At 61.5% G+C, this 18,585-nt stretch overlaps 3 protein-coding genes and 1 pseudogene across 4 annotated transcripts in view; 2 read left to right on the top strand and 2 right to left on the bottom strand.

Annotated features, from left to right (window-relative positions):
* Positions 1 to 614: 614 nt before the first annotated feature.
* On the bottom strand, positions 615 to 4,933 carry LOC134050871 (uncharacterized; annotated as a pseudogene).
* Positions 4,934 to 6,511: 1,578 nt separating this feature from the next.
* On the top strand, positions 6,512 to 10,430 carry WSB2 (WD repeat and SOCS box containing 2). 2 transcript variants are annotated; one of them, XM_062504318.1, is made up of 9 exons: positions 6,512 to 6,563; positions 6,650 to 6,821; positions 7,595 to 7,827; positions 8,000 to 8,131; positions 8,405 to 8,505; positions 8,686 to 8,858; positions 9,072 to 9,185; positions 9,543 to 9,650; positions 9,848 to 10,430. In XM_062504318.1, the coding sequence occupies exons 1-9, from the start codon at positions 6,548 to 6,550 to the stop codon at positions 10,008 to 10,010; spliced, it is 1,212 nt and encodes a 403-aa protein (XP_062360302.1). In that variant the 5' UTR covers positions 6,512 to 6,547; the 3' UTR covers positions 10,011 to 10,430. The 2 variants fall into 2 exon arrangements, with proteins under 2 accessions (XP_062360302.1, XP_062360303.1); XM_062504319.1 differs by lacking the exons at positions 6,512 to 6,563; positions 6,650 to 6,821; positions 7,595 to 7,827 and having other exon boundaries at positions 8,126 to 8,131; positions 8,468 to 8,505.
* Positions 10,431 to 10,969: 539 nt separating this feature from the next.
* Positions 10,970 to 13,243, bottom strand: RFC5 (replication factor C subunit 5). The gene is made up of 10 exons (XM_062504411.1): positions 13,212 to 13,243; positions 13,051 to 13,115; positions 12,806 to 12,942; positions 12,644 to 12,723; positions 12,379 to 12,452; positions 12,086 to 12,245; positions 11,900 to 11,981; positions 11,694 to 11,823; positions 11,292 to 11,508; positions 10,970 to 11,154 (listed from the first exon to the last, which is right to left on the bottom strand). Exons 1-10 carry the CDS (start codon positions 13,241 to 13,243, stop codon positions 11,058 to 11,060), a joined length of 1,074 nt encoding a protein of 357 aa, XP_062360395.1. The 3' UTR covers positions 10,970 to 11,057.
* A 3,952-nt stretch (positions 13,244 to 17,195) lies between these two features.
* KSR2 (kinase suppressor of ras 2) overlaps positions 17,196 to 18,585 on the top strand; it is a 75,233-nt gene continuing 73,843 nt past the window's right edge. Inside the window, exon 1 of the mRNA XM_062504230.1 lies at positions 17,196 to 17,372. Within this exon, the coding sequence (XP_062360214.1) occupies positions 17,196 to 17,372 (177 nt within the window). The remainder of the gene's footprint in view (positions 17,373 to 18,585) is intronic.

Below are 18,585 nucleotides of genomic sequence, written 5' to 3'. Positions count from 1 at the left end.
CCAGCCCCTGCCCCCACCACCCGCTGACCCCCCGCACTACGCGTGTCCCCGTGTCCCCTATCCGTGTGTATCTGCTGTCCCCTCGTGGAGGGAGCCAGTGCAGTGCTCGGTGGTGCCCGCAGGGGTCTGCAGGCGCTTCCTACGTGTGCCAGCCCTCACCCCATGCGTCCCCATGCCCACCCCCAGCGCCCCGCGGGGCTCCCCGTACCTGCCGGGCCCGGGCAGGAGGACCCGGCCACCGCGCTGCCCACAGGACTCCCGGCCACACCTGCCCTACAGGACAGGGACCCTCAGGACAGTTCCCCCCCCTGCCCTCCATCACCCAAAGGACCCCGGGACCCCCAGATCCCACCGTCCTGGGGTACAGGGATCTCAGGACACGTCTACCCTGCCCATCAGCACCTAAATGTCCCCTGGACCCCTGTGCCGCCCTCTGGACACCTGGTCCCCACCACTCTGCAGGACAGGGACCCTCAGCAGGCTCCCACCGTGCCTGTCAGCACCCAAAGGACTCCGTGACCGCCAACTCCCACTGTCCTTGGGGACAAGGACCCTCAACACTGCCACCCTGCCCACCACCACCTGAAGGACACTCAGGACCCCCATATTTGCTCTCAGGATTCCAAATCCCCTCCAGCCTGTGGGACAGGGACCCTCAGCAGGTTCCCCCCGTGCCCACCAGCACCTAAAAGACCCCCGGGACCCCCCGTGTCCTCCAGGCATCCCGCAGGTGCCCATGGAGGCTCTGTGCTGCCACCACGGGGTCCCCAAGGTCGCTCCACTGTCCCAGCACCCCCGTGCGTGGGTACGGGGTTGGCGCTGCCAACCAAAGCAGTGGGGACATGGGGACACCAACACCCCACTCCTGGGCACCCCGACCCCAGGGGACCCCTGCTCCTACCGGCACAGGTGGGCTGCAGGCAGCAGGTCCCGCGGCTGGTGCAGAAGGTGCCGGGCTGGCACATAGGCAGCATGTCCCGGGTGGTGCTGGTGGCCTGGCACGGTGCCCATGGCCACTGCCACCGCCCCGGGGTGCCTTGTGGGGACAGCAGGGATGGGGGCACCCCCAAGGGCATCCAGGGGCACCCTGGGCTGGGCACTGCCAGGGAGCAGGAGGAGGAGGGAGGAGGGAGGGGGAAGGGATGGGCACCAGGGCTGGGACAGGACAGGTGTGACAGTTTGGTGGCAAAGCTGCCCAGTAGGAAGTGAGAGAAGATGGTGCTGTAGGAGCCAGGCTACTCCAGTGTCCCTAGAATCCCAGAGCTGGCACCCCAGTGACCCCAGTACAGAGATGGTTGGATACCCCAGTGATCCCAGCATTCCCAGAGCTGGCACCCTAATGACCCCAGTACAGCCAGGGTAGACCCCCAACTTCACCAGTATACCCAGTTAGCCCCTTGACCTCAGTAGTCCCAGTGCTACCACTACAGCAGGTGCTGGGTACAGCTGCATTTGGGACCATTCCCATTGTCCCATGGGGATGCCTGTGGCTGGGTGCTGCTGAGGGGGGGCCCAGTGCACTGTGAGTCTCCTGCCTTTCTGGCCTCCCCATTCCTTGTGGATTCCCATCTTTTCGCAGGGTCCACATCCCTCACAGAAGTCTCTGTCCTTTCTGGGGTTTCTCTCTGAAGTCTCAGATCCTCCCTGGGTTCCCCATCCCTCCCCACAATCCTTGTCTCTCCCAGTGGTCGCCATACCTCTGCAGGTCACTCACCCACCCCAAGGATCCCCATCCCTCTTCAAGGGTTCCCATCCCTCCCTGGAGTTCCCATTGCTCCCCAAGATCTCTGTCCATCCCCAAGGATTCACATCCCTCCCCAGGACTCCCATGCTTTATAAACATCCCCATCCCTCCTCAGGCTCCCCAACCCTTTCCTGTGGTTCCCATCCCTCCCCAGGTCCTCCACCCTCCCCAGGGTCCCGGTCCATTCACAGGCTTCCTATTCCCCTCCAAGATCCTCATCCCTTTCCAGGTCCCTCATCCTCCCTAAGGGTTCCCATCCCTCCCTGGTGTCTCCATCCCTTCCCAAGTGTCCCCACCCCTCTCTGGTGTCCCCTCTCTGGTTTCCCACTCCTTGGTGAGCAGCAGGAGCTTGTGGCTGGTGCAGGGCTCTGCATGCTGCTCCCAGAGCCTGAAGAGCTTCAGGGTGAGGAAAATGGGAGTGAAGAAGCAAAGGAAGAGAAACCCACTGATGGAGAAGTACTGGACGTCCTGGGTGGGGATAGGGACAGGGATGGGGACAGGGACAGGGACAGCTCAGAGCTTAGGGTGGTGGTCCTGAGGTTGTGTGGACCCCTAGCCCCACTGTGGGCCCCACCTCGTGCTGTGCCTAGGGGAATCACTCCTCCACTCGCCTGTGGAGCTGCTTGAAGGCCGCCCTCATGGGGAGGGGACACTTGTCCACCGAGCCCATGATGGCATTGATGATGTCCCCCAGGTAGCCCTTCAGCAGCTCTAGGCTTCTCTCCACACCTACGCCTCCAACAGGGACCCCTTGAAGGAGATCCTCCTGTGGGGAGACCGCCCCGAGAGTGCTTGAGAATGCTTGAGGGTGCTTGAGGGTGCTTGAGGGTGCTTGAGCCTCCTGCATCCGTGGGGGACCGGGTACGACACCCAGCACTGGCTCACAGCTGTCTCCAACGTGTCCACCCAGCACGACACCTGGCCAAAGGGGTCCGAGGTGCCCGAGGAGTCCCGGGGGGTCAGGCCCCTGTGAGGACATGGGGATCAGCGGGGGCACAGTGGGCAGGGGGTTTGTCTCCACCATCGTGGTGCCTGCAGCCCCACGACCCCCCTTTGTCCCAGCTCTCCTGGGCACAGGAGGCAGCCAGCGACTTCCAGGAGACGCTGGGGAGATCGTGCTCCCATTTCCAGGGGAGGCCTTCCTCCTCCAGTCCCTGGTGGGGGTGCTGCCGTCCCTCCTGACTGTCCCCATGGCCACTCTGTCCCCACGGCCATCCTGTTTCCTTGGTAGCCGCTTTGGTTGCCATGGCAGTGGGATGCTGCCTCTGCTGGCTGCTCCATCTGTCAGCTGTGTGTCTGCGTGTGTGTCACCGTGTGTGTGTCCCTTGTGCATGCTCACACGCATGGACATCCTTGTACACACATCTACAACCCCAAACCCAGACAGGCAGCCTGGGCCGTGTCTCAGCTGCCCCAAATTTTGAAACCAAAGGGGAAAAACATGATGTGAGAGCCAACCACTCTGCTGGGGATCAACCCTAGGTATTCCATGGTGTTCCTGTTCCCCTGTCCCCAGGCAGGGATGGCAGCACATTTCCCACTGAGCCCCCATGGCATCATTGCAGGTGGGTTGGCACCACTGGCATCTCCAACCTGGTGCAGAAAGGATCCTTTTGAATGTACAAAGGGCAGGATGAATCCTGCGCCACCACTGTCCCCATCCTCTACTCTCCTCCCTCCCACCAAAAATAAGACCCCATGGTGGTCGCACCCCCCCCCCCCCCGGAGGTGCTAGCCCCCCAACCTGACCTCGATGGGGGGGCAGCGCAGCACCTGTGGGTGGCCCCGCTTGGGGACTGGCAGCTCCAGCTGGATCTCGCCCTGCACCTCCTGGGCGTGTTTCACAGGTGACAGGCTGAGCCAGCTGTCAGCGCCTGCCAAGGGCCACAGAGTGGGCACCCCATGGTGCCAGGATGGGTCCCGCTGTCACCCATCCCCCTCCGTGTCCTCCCCTCACCCCGCAGCTCGGCTGAGATCTGCTGGTGGCTGAGAGAGACCTTGCAGTGACATCGTCCTGCCTGTGAGGGGACACAGCAGGACACTGCTGAGGACCTGCCACCCCTCGGGGGGTCCCCAGTGCCCGTCCTGCCCGTGCTGTCTCCCTACCCAATGGTGTCTTCATCCAGCACGTAGGTGGTGAGGCAATGAAATCCATGGGGCAGAAGCAGCTTGATTTCCTCCCCTCAAAAAGGGTTCAGGCTCTTCCACACCGTGACCGTCCTGCCGGGATGGCAGAGGTGGCTGCCACCCCAGGGAAGATCCCCCACTCCTGCGTGTCCCCTCCCAGCGTGGGACAGTGTCCCGGTACTTGGCCACCACCTTGTTGTCCTTGCTGTCCCCTGTTGTAGTAGGGTTCGCTAGAGCCGGACCTGGGCAGGGGATGGGGGTGCCCAGGCTCAGCCCTCACTCGGGGATGCCCTCCATCCTGAGGGCCCTCAAACCCCGACAGTGAAGCACCAGCTCCGGGGGTAACATGAGCTGCCCGGTCTCAGCCTGGCCCTGCAGATGACACCAGGATGTGGACATCCTCTTTTCCCGGCCCTTCTTGAGCAGAGGGACCTGCCGTGGGTCACCTCGAGCCATCGCCGTGTGCCCCTGTGTGACTCACCTGCGGTACTGCTGTCTGTCCAGCAACACAACCCAGCCCGAGTCTCTGTGACAGCCCACGGTGCCAGGGTGACAGTGATGTGGCCCCTTCCACCGGGAGCACAGCATGGAGGGATGAGGCACGGGATCATCCACCTGGTACCTGCAAAGCCCCTTTCTGCTGGTTTATGGCAGCTGGAGCAGCATCGAGGGGTGCTGGCCCTAGGGTGCTGCTGGAGCCCCAAATCCCCATGAGGTGCTTCCACAAGGATTGGGACCCCGAGATGGATGAGGAAGATGACCGCCATCTCTGTCCCTGCCACGGGGCGGGAAGTGGGAGAGGCTCACCTCGACCCCCTCTGCAGCCCCACGATAGCCCCAAGCTGGGTTTGGGCACCGCATCATTGTGCAGATGGCCAGCTGTCCCCAGAGCCCCGCAGTGGGACACCCAGCAGTGACACCCCCCGGTGAAACCGAGACATCTCCCGGGGTGGGTCTGGGGGAAATAGGGGGACCCTGAGCCCCCCGAGCCACTCACACGTCCTTGGCAGGCAGGTCCTTCCCCTCCAGCACTCGGCAGTGAAGAGAGCTGGTTTTGGCCATGCCGGCGAACTTCAGTCTTCGGGGTGGGCACCTGGGGGCTGCGATGGGTCCCCGGCGATGCCCTGAACCTCCCAAAGCGCTGCCGGGGCTGCCAGCACCGGCTTCCTCCTCCGCTTCTCACCGCCGCTTCTTCCCCTTTCCTCTTCTCGGTTGTTTTTGTTGCCGCTTCGCTCCCACCTGCGCCCGAGCCGCGGGGAGAGCCCAGGCGGGCCCGGGGCGGAGGGCGAGCTCGGTGAAGTGGCACCGTGCCCACCGTGGGGTTCCCATCATGAGCCGGGGACCAGAGAGCAAAGACACCCTCTTGTCCTAGGAGCGGGGAAACTGAGGCACGGGGACATGGCAGAGCGGTGGCACTCTGGTGGGGGCTTCTGTCATGTCAGAGCTGAGTGTCACAAGGAGTGGGTGTCCCCAGGGTGGGGGGCTCACTCTGAACCCCAAAGTGCCAAAGTAGGGGAGAACACTGGGATTGAGAGTGAGGGGAGGAAGGAAGTGCGTGGGACCCCCCAAGGGACCCCCAAGGGTGACCCCAGCCCTCAGAGGGGACACGCTGAGCCCAACTGGGGAGACTCCAGCAGATCTTGGGATGTCTGTGGGTGTAGCACCCCAATCCCACTGCTCCCTGCACCCCGGCCTCGCTGCACCAGGCACCTTGAGCCAGAGAGATGGAGGGCACTGAGGGGACGGGGGGACGGGACATCCCTGCCCTGCTGAGGGGCTTGGGGGGGCTGGAGGGTGCAGAATTTGGGGTGCAGGGGTGAGCTGGGCAGATGTCTCCTGCGTGACTCACAGCACGGTGGGTGTCACCCAGTGCGTGTTGGAGGGGGTCAAAGCGGGGTGCTGGATCTTGGGGGGCTGATGATGGGGTGCTGGTCCTTGGGGGGACGATGTGGGGACACGGGGTCATCATGGTGCTACTAAAGGGGGAGCTCAATGAGATCCTTGGGGGGTGCTGGGGGGCTGAATATGGACGCGCTGATCTTTTGGGGGCTGCTGTATGGGGGCATGTCATCCAGTGGGTGCTGGGTTCTGGGGGTGTCACTGCCGGGGAGGGTCCCTGGGGAGGTGTCACTGGTGAGGGGTGTCACTCTGTGGGTGCTGGGGGGGTCACTGCCCAGGGTGACCCGGTGTGGGTTTTGGGGGGTGTCAGTGCCCAGGGTGTCCCGGTGTGGGTTTTGGGGGGTGTCACTGCCCAGGATGACCCGGTGTGGGTTTTGGGGGGTGTCAGTGCCCAGGGTGTCCCGGTGTGGGTTTTGGGGGGTGTCACTGCCCAGGATGACCCGGTGTGGGTTTTGGGGGGTGTCAGTGCCCAGGGTGACCCGGTGTGGGTTTTGGGGGGTGTCAGTGCCCAGGGTGTCCCGGTGTGGGTTTTGGGGGGTGTCCCTGCCCCCGGGCCCCGCGGCTGGCGGCAGGCCCCCCGCCCGCCGTTTCTCCCTCAGCGGGGCTGTTCCCCGTCCCTCTCCCGCCCCGTTCCGGCGCTCCCCGGTCAGGGGCGGTGCCGGTGGCGGCGGGGCCGGAGGAGGCGGCTCCGGGTCCCCTCCCCGAACCGCCGCTTCCGCCGCCGCCGCCGCCCTGGGCCGGGCGGGCCCGGCGGGGCCGAGGGGCGGCGGGGCCAGCATGAAGCCGAGCGGAGGTGAGCGGGACCCAGGGGGGGCCGTGGATGTGAGGGGTGGCGGGGGTTTTGGGGGGTCTGGCGGTAACGGGGCCGTCCCGCCGCAGAGGAGCCGGTGCTGCTGGCGGAGCTGAAGCCGGGCCGGCCCCAGCGCTACGATTGGAAATCCAGCTGCGAGACCTGGAGCGTCGCCTTCTCCCCCGACGGGGCCTGGTTTGCCTGGTCCCAGGGACACTGCGTGGTCAAGCTGATCCCATGGCCCCTGGGGGAGGCCGAGCTGTGAGTGCGGAGTCATGGAATGGGTTGGCTTGGAAGAGACCCTAAAGCTCATCCCATTCCACCCCTGCCATGGTCAGGGACCCCTTCCACTGTCCCAGGCTGCTCCAAGCCCTGTCCAGCCTGGCCTTGGACACTTCCAGGGATCCAGGGGCAGCCACAGCTGCTCTGGGCACCCTGTGCCAGGGCCTGCCCACCCTGCCAGGGAACAATTCCTTCCCGATATCCCATCCAGCCCTGCCCTCTGGCAGTGGAAGCCGTTCCCTGTGTCCTGTCCCTCCAGCCCTTGCCCCCAGTCCCTCTCCAGCTCTCCTGGAGCCCCTTTAGGCCTTGGAAGGGGCTCTGAGCTCTCCCTGGAGCCTTCTCCAGGTGAGCACCCCCAGCTCTCCCAACCTGGCTCCAGAGCAGTGGGGCTCCCACCCTTGGAGCATCTCCTCCTTTGGTCTCACTCCAGCAGCTCCATTTCGTTGTGATGTTGGGGACCCCAGGGCCAGGAGCAGCTCTGCAGGTGGGGTCTTACCTGAGCAGGGCAGAGGGACAGAATTCCCCCTTCCCTGCTGCCCATGCTGGTAGATCAGCTCAAAGTGTTTCTGGGGTGAGGTATGACCAGCTCTCACCCACCAGCACCAAAGTCCTCCAGTGCTGTACTCCATCCATTCATTCCCCAGCTTGGATTGATCCCAGGGGTTGCCAGTGTGGGGTGAAGATGGGTGCATGGAGCTGTGGTGGGAGGTCTCGGGGTGAACACTCCACCCATCCCTGTCTCCCTCCTGCAGCTGCAAAACCTCAGAGCGCAAGAGCCGGGGCGGCAAAGCGGAGACCTGGAGCCGTGGGGCAGCCAAAGAGAAGACTCTGGAGTGTGGGCAGATCGTGTGGGGCCTGGCCTTCAGTGCCTGGCCAGCAGCTGAGGATGGGGACACACATCCTGCCTGTGCTGTGGGGCTCCCCTGCTTGGTCCTGGCCACTGGGCTCAATGATGGGCAGATCAAGGTGTGGGAGGTGCAGACAGGTGAGCAGTCCTCACTGCCATGGCTTCAAGCTGGTTGTCTCATTGTTCCTCTGTGGAAGGAGGTCTCGCCTCCCTCCTTCCCCAATACTTCCCTGTCCCAAGCAAGGCTGCACGAGAGGCTCTGCCTCGTTCCCCATGGAGGGATGGTACTAAGCACAGCTCCTCTCCACAGGGCACCTCCTCTTCAGCCTCTTGGGACACCAGGATGTCGTCAGGGACCTGAGCTTCGCTCCCAATGGAAGCCCCATCCTTGTGTCGGCCTCACGGGACAAGACCTTGCGAGTGTGGGACCTGAGCAGGGATGGTAGGAACGTGTCTCCCCCTGGATCAGGGAAGGGGGAGAAACCCATCTTGGAGGGAAGATGATGGGAGAGAACCTCTGGGAACAGTATTTGAGGCAGAAGGGGACAGCCCTCTGACAGGGAGCAGAGTGTGACCTGGGAGATGCAGGAGGGTGTTGCCTTGGGGCTTACCCAGGGAATCCCCAGCCCAGTGTGAATTCCCACTGGGGAAGGGGAGGGAGGGCAGAGCCAAGGGGTCTTGTTCCCCTCTGCTGACACATTTCTGCTGTCCCCAGGGCGGCAGGTCCAGGTGCTGTCAGGCCATGTGCAGTGGGTCTATTGCTGCTCCATCTCCCCAGACTGCAGCATGCTCTGCTCTGCTGCCGGCGAGAAGTCGGTGAGTCCTGCAGGATGGGAGCCATCCCTGTACCTGCTGAATCCAGCCCTGTGTGTCCCCAGAAACCCCCCTGGGAGAAGGGCCAGGCCATCCTGCCCTGGAGTTGTATGTTGGGAGCAGAGCCCATGTGGTTTCAACCTTGAGGTACTCCAAGCCTGATCTCCTTCCCAAATCCTGCAGGCCCTGCTGTGGAGCATGAGATCCTATACCCTCATCCGGAGGCTGGAGGGCCACCAGAGCAGCGTGGTGTCCTGTGACTTCTCCCCGGACTCTGCGCTCCTTGTCACCGCTTCCTACGACGCCTGCGTCATCATGTGGGACCCCTACACTGGGGAGCAGCTCAGGACACTGCGGTACGGACCTCAGAGGGGACAGAACAATGCCAAGAGGTTTTTAGGGCTGGATGTGGCTTTCCCTTCTCGCTGGGCACAGCCATCGCCACTCCTCTGCTTCCAGAAGCAGGATAGGAGTCTGGCTTGCCAAGTTTGGCAGCTCTGCCAGCCTCAGCAGGGGAAGGGGCTGGTGACAGCTAAGAGCTGATGCTGGGATGTTGTTCCCACCCACAGCCATGTCCCGCTGTACTCCGTGCTGGATTCCAGCAGTGAAATCCACACCAGCTCCCTGCGCTCTGTCTGCTTCTCCCCTGAGGGGCTCTACCTGGCCACTGTGGCAGATGACAGGTGAGTGAACCCCTGTGGGGACCCAGAGAAGGGCCCAGGAGGAGACCTGAATGAACCAGCTCAGGAGGTGGGGAATAAATGTGCCAAGTCCCCACCAATTGCTGGAATAAGTGGAAAGGTCAGGCCTGTGAGAACACCATGGCTTTGCTGTGACAAGGGGCAGTAGCAAGGTCAGGGCCCTGTCACCCTAAGCTGAGATCCACATCCTTCTGGGTGCTGTGCCACCACCAGCACCCTCAGGGACAGTCCTCCCTGGGACACTTCCATGGGAAGCAAATTCTTCTTGTGTGTTTTCAGGTGATGGCAGCTTTATTTTGGCAGCAGGCACTGCATTGTGTCCTCTCACTTTCTCCACAGGCTCCTGAGGATCTGGGCCTTGGAGCTGCGGTCCCCAGTGGCCTTTGCCCCCATGACCAACGGTCTGTGCTGCATGTACTTCCCACATGGAGGATTTATTGCCACAGGGTGAGTAAACAGAAGAGGGTGGAGAAACACAGAGCTGCTTCCTCCTCCTGCAGCTCAGCAAATTCTGGGCTTTCCTTGGGATAGTTTTCCAGGATTGGAGAACACATGCTTCTGGCAAGCTTGGGAATATTTGGGGCCAGTTGGAATTCCTCGTGTCCCTCTGCCCTGTGCTCAGGGTTGTTTGGATCCCATTGCAGGACCAGAGATGGCCACGTCCAGTTCTGGACAGCCCCGAGGGTCCTCTCGTCGCTCAAGCACTTGTGCCGCAAAGCCCTGCGCACCTTCCTCACAACCTACCAGGTGCTGGCGCTGCCCATTCCCAGGAAGCTGAAGGAATTCCTCACTTACCGGACTTTTTAAGACATGAGGGAGAGCAGAGGCACGGAGGTGAGCCCTGGGGCTCAGCCCAGGTTGGTGGTGCCGCAGGAATGCCGAGCCATGAGCCAAGAGTGTTGCCGCTCCCGTGGTTTTGGGGCTGTGGAGGGCTTTTTTTGGTGTCATAATACAAAAACCCAGCGAAATCCCATGCAGAGGGCAAGGGGCAGAGCTGCGGTGGCCCCGCAGGGGACACAGGTCCCCCCGTCCCCTGCTGCCTGCTGGGGTTGGGTCAGGTGCTTCTGCTTCCGAGTGCAGTGGTGTGGGATGACGGTGGAACAGCTGCTGTGGGAGCAGAGCTGTTGTCACCTGCACAAATATGGGGCTAATTCCCCCCAAAACACCCACCTGGGAATGTCCCTCCATCCCAGTGGAGTGTGGGCTCTGCTGCTCTCCCAGCATGGGCAGGAGAGGGACAAGCCCAAGCAGGTCTCAATAAATAAAAATTGATTCCTCGTGATTTCTCTCCTGGCTTGCTCAGGTGACCTGGGAGTGCCAGGGAAGGGTGGCAGAGGTGTTCACCCGTGGGAAGAGGTGGTTTCACTCCACCCCCTGCTCCCATTCCTCTGTTGTTTTCTCTCCCTGCTGGAGTGTGGCACTCAAATCAGCCAAATTCCCAGACATATTGTGCGTGCAATAGTGTTTTGTTTGTCCCCCTCCTCCAGCTTAGCTGATGGCTGGAGCAACAGCACATTCCCCGTGTGCTGGCAAGCTTTGTGGAGGGAATTCTCCTCCAAACATCCCCAGGATATTGTTTTTCCCTTGGGAACAGCTGAACACAGAAAGCTGGTGCTTCCCTAAACCCCCACCTCCCTTCAGGATGGAAAAGCAAGGACCAGTGCAACCTGCTGGGCTTTGGAGGCACCTGTATTTTCCCATGGAGCTTGGGAATAATGCTACCTTTTAACAAACTTTTTAGCCTGACTGTGCACTCAAGCCTTCCAAAAAGGAACTGGGAAGCTGCATGGAACAGCTCCAGGCATGGGGCTGACAGTCCTTCCCAAATCCTGCAGCAGATCCACCCAGCAGGACTCAGGCTTCAGCCACCACCAGGTCCCTGGTGACCTGGAAGGCAGCGATGAGGGAGCTCAGCTGGATCTTCTCGCTGGTGCCAGCAGCCAGGCGGTACCTGGAGAGGGGCCAAGGGCAGCTTTGGGGGTTTCCACCACTGTGGGTGCCCCCCAAAGACATGGGCTCTGTGCCAGCAGTGCCCAGCAACCACCAAGAGCCACTCCAGGGTCCCCACAGTGGGGGAGTGACACTTACTCGATGTCTGCCAGCTTGATCAGCAGCTGCATGCGGATGGAGGGGGGGAAGTCAACTGTGGAGAGAAGGAAACACTTGGTGAGGGCCAGGGGCGAGTTTGGCCTCTCCAGGATCGTCCAGAACCAGACACTCTCCCCACCTCTGTGCACAAACAGATGGATTTCAGTGAGGATGTCCTGCAGGGCCAGGCCCTTCAGCGCCTTCAGCTCAGTGATTTCTGGGATGAGAACGAGTCAAGGCCTTGCTTCCAGGCATTTCCCTGTGAGATCCTGCTCCTCATCTCTGCAGCAACTCCATGAGCCTCCCCAGCGAGCAGTACCCGCCCCAGACTGAAATCCCAGAGATCCCTGGGAAAGAGCAGGATTTATCCCAGCTGGGAATAACCGCCAGGGCAAAGGATACTGCGGTAGGCAGTGGAAAAATCCTGGTTCAGCATCCAGTCGAGGATGTTGGCAATGTCAGACTTGAGGGGATGTCCCGTACAGGTGTACACATTCTCCTCTGTCACCTTCCCAAAGGCCATGGAGGTGCTCTGAGCAAGAGGAGGGAACAGCATGAAGTGGCCCCTTCAGTTCATCTGGCCACAGGCTGATGGCCACAAGTCCCACCTGCAAGATATTGAGGGCCCTGCGCATGTCCCCACTCGAGAGCGTCACCAGAGCCTTCATCCCGTCCTCGGTCACATCCACCCTGGAAAACACCACCCGGCGAAGTGAAACCGTGGGAATCCAACCTGCTGCTCCTCCCTGGCAGGGAATGGGGATGGAGAGGCTGTGGAGGGATCCCCCACTCACCCCTCCTCCTGGATGACGTGCTGCAGCCGTGGCACCATCAGCTCTGGCGTCAGGGGGCCAAAGCGGAAGCGGGTGCAGCGGGATTGCAGGGCAGGAATGATCTTGGAGAGGTAGTTGCAGATGAGACAAAACCGAGTGTTTTCTGTGAACTTCTCGATCACTGTGAAAAGGAAGGAGAGGAGGGTCCTTGGCTGCTGCCTCATCCTAATTCCCACCCTGTGCTGGGCTGGATGAGGCTGATGGCTGCCCACAGTGTGGGATTCCCGTGGACTGGGCTTCCCAGTGCTCCTCACCTCTCCTCAGGGCATTCTGAGCATCCTGGGTCATGGCATCGGCTTCATCCAGGATGACGAGCTTGAAACCTTTCCTAGGAAAAGGGTGGGTTTGGTGCTGGAGAAGGGGGAGCTGGGATGTTTGTTCCCAGCCTGACTCCTGGGAAGCCCTTCTCGCATCCTTATCCTCCCCAGGACCTCCTAAATCCCCTTCCCAATCCAAGTGCCAGGGCAGGAGGGTGCCAAAGAGATGGGCAGCTTTAGGAAGCAGAGACCCACCACATACTTAAATATGGTCCTGGTGCTGGCGAAGCTCAGGATGGGCCCTCGGACGATGTCGATGCCCCGGTCATCTGAGGCGTTGAGCTGGAAGGGAATGGTGTGGATCCATGTCCCGTCCCGTCCCATCCCATCCCATCCCGTAGCGTCCCATCCCGTTCCGGCTCACCTCCAGCACCATGGAGCCGAACTCCCGCTCCCGGTACAGCTGCCTGGCACAGGCCAGGATGGTGGATGTCTTCCCGGTGCCGGGCGGCCCATAGAGGAGCAGATGGGGGAGCCGGTCCTCGCTGATGAAGCGCTGCACTGCGGAATAACGGGATAATGCGATAACAGTGGGGTAATAGTGGGATAACAGTGGGATAACGGAGCTGGGGGACACCGCGGGGGGAGATGGGGGGTGGGATTAATTACCGGTGCTGAGGATGTCCCGGTGAGACACCAGCTCGGACAGCGCCTGCGGACGGTACTTCTCCACCCTGCAGCGGGGAAAGAGAGGAGCAAGCAATCAGCCCCGGGGCAGCTCCCGCCGCGTTATCCCGGTATCCCTCTATCCCCCCCGCTCCCGGCCGTACCACGGCAGGTTCGCACTGCCCGCCGGCGCCATGTTGGGAAGTCTCGCGAGAGCGCCGCCAAAGCGCGCGAGAGCGGCGGGCGGGGCGGGGCGAGCCTGAGGGGTCCGGGCGGGTCCTGCTGGACCGGGGATCCAGGGGCAGCCACAGCTGCTCTGGGCACCCTGTGCCAGGGCCTGCCCACCCTCCCAGGGAACAATTCCTTCCCAATATCCCATCCAGCCGTGCCCTCTGGCAGTGGGAAGCCACTCCCTGTGTCCTGTCCCTCCAGCCCTTGTCCCCAGTCCCTCTCCAGCTCTCCTGGAGCCCCTTTAGGCCCTGGAAGGGGCTGTGAGCTCTCCCTGGATCCTTCTCTTCTCCAGGTGAACACCCCCAGCTCTCCCAACCTGGCTCCAGCCCTTGGAGCATCCCTGTGGCCTCCTCCGGACTCTCTCCAGCAGCTCCAGGTCCTTCCTGTGCTGGTCCCAGTGCTGGACGTAGCGTTCCCACTGGGCTCTCACCTGAGTGGAGAGGGAGGATCCTCCCCACCATCCTGCTGTCCCTGCCCATGGCAGGGGTGGATCCAGCTGACCTTTAAGGTCCCTTCCAACCCAACCCATCCCATTCCATTCCATGATTCTGTGGCTGTGGTAAGAGCACGGTGCTAGCATTCACCAGAGCAGGGTGGTGCTGGTGATCCTGGGGAAATCACGGCAGCAGGAATTGCTGGGTCAAGGTTATAAGCAAGGTTTTGGGAAAACACAGTGTCCCTGCCCTCAGAAAGCCCTTGGGATGAGAGGGGCACCTTTGGGTGCAGGGATACTTCAGGAGAGGAGATCTGGGATCCTCCCAGTGCAACAGGAGTAGCAACCTCCAGAGGTGACTGCCACAACAAAGCACCTTTATCCCTGTCCCTGCTGCTTCCCAGTGCCTCTGGAAAACCCCTGGAGCTTCCTTCAGAGAAGGAGCTTAGTTAGAGTGGACAATTAGCTCAGGCTGCTGTGGTGATGCTCTGATGCTGTTCTGATGCCAGAAAGGAAAGCAGGTGGGAGTGAGAGGTACCAGCTTGGAAAATGCAGGGGGAGTGAGGATGGAAAGCAGTCCATTGGAAAGTAGAGGTGCAGGGCAGGCAAAAAAATCCCTGGAAAAATGCCGTTCCTGACCAGGGAAGTGAAAACATCAAGAGCTCTAGGCTGGATCCTATAAAAACCCAACAATCTGCTCGAGGGCAGCTGCTTTCCTGTTTTTTTCCCTTTTTTTTTTCCCCTGCAGCCCCATAAAGGAAAGCAGGAGCTGGAAGCTGAGGTCAGCAGGCTCAGCCGTCCCTCTGGGCGCGTGACAGCCATGACAGATGGCCCTTCCCTTCCGAGCCTCCAGGTCCTTCCCGGGCACCTGGGAACAGCCGGGAGCTGGGATTTTCCTGCTCATCCTGGATCCAGAGCTGCTGCTCTCCCCCTGGATCTGCCTTTGCCTGGGGCAGGCTCTTGTCCTCTTAAATGGATTTTTCCAGGCGTTTTCTCCATCATTAATAAATCCTGAGCTCCGGAGCAGGGAAAAATCTTTGGGGTGTTGTTTAATAGGGTTAAACTGATGGGTGCATCCCCCTGGGATGGCTCTGATTTCCTTCTTGAGTGGAGTTGAGGGGGCAGAGGTGATGGGACAGGGATGACAGGACAGAGGTGATGGTGACAGAGGTGGTGGTGACAGTGCTGTTGGGACAGGGATGATTGGACAGAGGTGATGGGGAGTGACAGGAATGATGGTGATGGAGATCAGGAGACAGATGATGGGACAGGCATGATGGTGACAGAGGTGATGGTGACAGGGTTGAAGGGACAGGGGTGATGGTGGCAGGAATGATAGGACAGAGGTGATGTGATGGAGGTTAAGCAGGTGCTCCCTGGGAGCTGAAATCCAAGGGATCCTCCCACCCTATGTGGAGCTGAAGAAGTTCTTTGCCATATTAATAACCAAGAACTCCCAATGCTGATATCCAAAGGTTCCTGTGGAGCAGCTCACCCTGAGCTGGAGCAATGAACCCTTGTGGGGTGGTTTTGGGGGAATTTGGTGGGAAACCCCTGGTGTGGTGCAGTGGTGTTGGTTTCCCAGGACATTCCCCTTCCCTGCCCAGCAGGGTGTCATGCCTGGAAGAGCACCTTTGGCACCAAGGGAACATTAACCCAGTTTAGAGACTCTGAGTCACTCCAAACTCTTTTCTCATGGAGAAAACCAACAGAAGTAAATTAAAATATTGCCAGATATTTTTGTATGGACTGATTGTGCCATTCCCACCGTCTGGAATGTTCATCCACCTCTCAGACCGTGGCCAGCACCAAGCATGGGAGCTATCCCACAGGCTGCTGTAGGGTTTTTTGGGAAGCATGAAGTTGGGTGAACACTCAAAATCCCTGCAGCTTTCCTGCTGCAGGCTTTTGGGATGGGTGTTCTTATCCCAGTGAAGTCTTCCTACTTGCAATTTATTTTATATTTCCCTTCCCTTCCCATTCTGGATGTCATTTCCCACTCTGGGGGTCCCTCTGAGCTCTCCTCACAGCCAGCCTTGGGAACAGGGCAGAAAAGGAACATCCCAGCTCAGGGATGAGCCTGGAAATTAAAAGTCCTGTTTTGAAAAAAAAGGCAAAAATCAGCATATTTCCAGCTTTTTTAGCCATATCCTGACTCAGATGGGGTCGACCACTGTGAGCACAGATAAAGCTGTTGGGAATTTGGCTTGTGCTCTCCCAGAGCTGAGAAGGACTGGGATGGGGATGCCAGCTGGGAATAAAGTCACATATCCAGAGGCAGGAAGGTCATAGCTGTGATGACACTGTGCCTGGAGCAGGTGAAAGGTCTGGGAGCATCACCATGGCTCAGTATCTCTGGAATAATTCCTGAATGTTGGCCAGGCTTGGCCCCCATTGCCCCAGACCCTCCAGTGCCCTCCCAATGCCCCAGATCCCCCCCACTGTCCCATATATTCCCATTTCCCCAGAGCCCTCCATTTCCATTGTCCATCTTTGCCCCAGGCCCCACGAGGCCCCATTTTCCCCATATTACCTCAGGTCCCCCACATTCCCCAGCCCCCCTCAATGCCCCAGACTCCCCCCCCCCATTTCCAGCCCCCACTAATTTCCCCAGGTCTCCCTATTGCACCAGCCCCCAATGTCCGAGCCCTCCATTCCTCACTGACTCCCCCATTTCCAGCCCCGCATTGCCTCAGCCCCCCATTTCAACCCACCCTCATTCTCCCTGCTCCCCCTTCCTCCCCCCCCCCCCCCCCAAAGCCCCTGGTGCTCCCCTCCTGTCCCATTCCCGGGGGTCAGAGGGATTGGGATGAGCATGGAAAGAACTTTGGGGATGGGGAGGGCTGAGATGGATGGGAATGGATGGGGATGAAGCAAGGTGATGGGCTGGGAATTCTTGTGAGGATGGGGAGGTGTGGGGATAGGGGGATGGAAGCTAAGGGTCAGTGATGAGGCTAGAGAGATGTGGGAATTTGGGGCACGGGGGTAGGTGGGGATAGGGATAGGTGGTGATGAGAATGGGGGTGTGTGGGTGCCGGGGGATGGGGATGGCAGGAAGGTGATGAGGATGGGGCGATGAGGATGGGGGTGTTGATAAGGTAGGGGAGGGCGTTGAAGATGGCGTGGGGGTGATGATGAGGATGGTGATGTGTGGGGGCGATGCGGATGCCGCGGAGCTGCCGGGGCCGGGGGGTGCCGGGCCGGGGGTGTGCGGGGGTTCCCGCGCGGAGCGGCGCGCAGCGAGCGCGGCCCCGCGGAGCCGGAGCGCGCCGCCCCCGCCCCCGCCCCGCCGCGCCCGGGGGGGGGGTAGCGGCGGCGGCGCCGCGCTGACGGCTCGGTGGGCACCGCGATGCTGCGGGCCGCGGCCGAGCGGGGCTGAGCGGCGGCGGGGGCCGGCGAGAGGAGCCGAGGGAAGGGGGGGCCGCGGCGGCGGCGGGCGGAGGGGAGGGCGGGCGGGCGGGGGGGGGGGGGGGGGCGGCGAGCGATGGATGAGGACAACATGACGAGGAGCGAGGAGCAGGAGCTGAGTCTGCAGAAGGCGCTGCAGCAGTGCGAGCTGGTCCAGAACATGATCGACATCAGCATCTCCAACCTGGAGGGGCTCCGCACCAAGTGCGCCGCCTCCAACGACCTCACGCAGAAGGAGATCCGCACCCTAGAGGTACGGGCCCGCCGACCCCCCCAACATCAACACCCCCCCACCAGTCTCCCCCCCAACCCCCCCGGGCCGCGGCGGATTCCCCCGCGGCGCTGCGGTGCGCCCGAGTGAGGCTGCGCGCTCTGCAGGTGGCCCCGAGGTGGGTCCGGGACCACCGAACCTTCCTGCCGGGACCCACGGGGGGGGGCCCGGCCCCGGCCGCAGCCCCCCGGTATCCTCCCGGTATCCCCCGGCCCGGCCGCATCCCTCTCCTTGCTTCCACTGCCCAGCAGGCGGCATCTCCCGGCCCACCTGCATCCCCCGGCCCACCTGCATCCCTTCCCCCTTCCTGCATCCCCCGGCCCGGCTGCATCCCTTCCTCCAGGCTCCTGCTCCAGCCGGAATGCATCCCCTCCCCCGGGCTGCATCCTATCGGCCCACCTGCACCCCGATGCCTGGCTCCATCCCCCCAGCCTGGCTGCATCCCTCTCCCTGGACTCCATCCCCTCGGCCCACCTGCATTCCTTGTGGCAGGCTGCATCCCACGGGCCTGGCAGCATCCCTTCCACCAGGCAGCATCCCCTCAGCCCACCTAAATCCCTTCCAGCAGGCTCCAGCTGTCCCAGCTGGCTGCATCTTCCTGGCCCACCTGCATCCCTTCTCCCCAGCCTGCATCCCCTTGACCCACCTGCATCCCTCCCTGCCAGGAGCAGCCCCTCAGCCCCGCTCACTCCCTCCCTCCTTCCCTCCCTCCCTCCCTCCCTCCCTCCCTCTCCACTCCTGCCTCCAAGGGGATGAGGCTCCTCTCGGAGCATGCTGAGCCCCCTCTGGGGTGAATTTATGGTTCAGTAGGACGTCGGTGGTCTGGGATGGGCAGGGAACAGCCAGGGATTCCCAGGGACGAGTGGGATCCCTGCAGCTGGCACAGAGAGAGGAGAAGCGAGGCCATGACCCTGGGGAGACGCCAGCAGGGCCATGCTGGTGATGTGGGGGTGGCTGACGCAGAGCAGGGGCTGTGAGTGGGGGGATTCAGAGCCTGATCTCACTCAGGCCTTCCAGCTGGTCCTGCAGCCCCTCTGTGGGGCAGCTGTTGGCTCTGGACCATGACTGGAACACCCTGTCCTGCTGGTTTTTGTTCCGAAGTTCCTGAACACTGTGGGAACAATCACCACATCACTGCTGTGCCAATCGTGGGGAGAGCCCAGGTTTGGGGTGCAGCTCCCTGCTCAGCATTCCA

The sequence above is a fragment of the Cinclus cinclus genome, chromosome 17 (assembly GCF_963662255.1).
Source record: "Cinclus cinclus chromosome 17, bCinCin1.1, whole genome shotgun sequence".
NCBI classification, from domain to species: Eukaryota; Metazoa; Chordata; class Aves; order Passeriformes; family Cinclidae; genus Cinclus; species Cinclus cinclus.
The sequence above is the reverse complement of the archived record's forward strand: the minus strand, read 5'-3'. Positions and strand labels throughout refer to the sequence as shown.

Excerpts from the sequence above, each read along its gene's own strand:
- RFC5 (XM_062504411.1), bottom strand. The coding sequence starts at position 13,243 with ATGGCGCCGGCGGGCAGTGCGAACCTGCCGTG. Across the intron at positions 12,453-12,643 it reads AGCACCAGGACCATATTTAA|GAAAGGTTTCAAGCTCGTCA; the intron begins GTATGTGGTGGG and ends CCCTTTTCCTAG. Across the intron at positions 11,982-12,085 it reads CACGTCATCCAGGAGGAGGG|GGTGGATGTGACCGAGGACG; the intron begins GTGAGTGGGGGA and ends GGTGTTTTCCAG.
- WSB2 (XM_062504318.1), top strand. Across the intron at positions 7,828-7,999 it reads GGTGTGGGAGGTGCAGACAG|GGCACCTCCTCTTCAGCCTC; the intron begins GTGAGCAGTCCT and ends TCCTCTCCACAG. Across the intron at positions 9,651-9,847 it reads GGAGGATTTATTGCCACAGG|GACCAGAGATGGCCACGTCC; the intron begins GTGAGTAAACAG and ends ATCCCATTGCAG.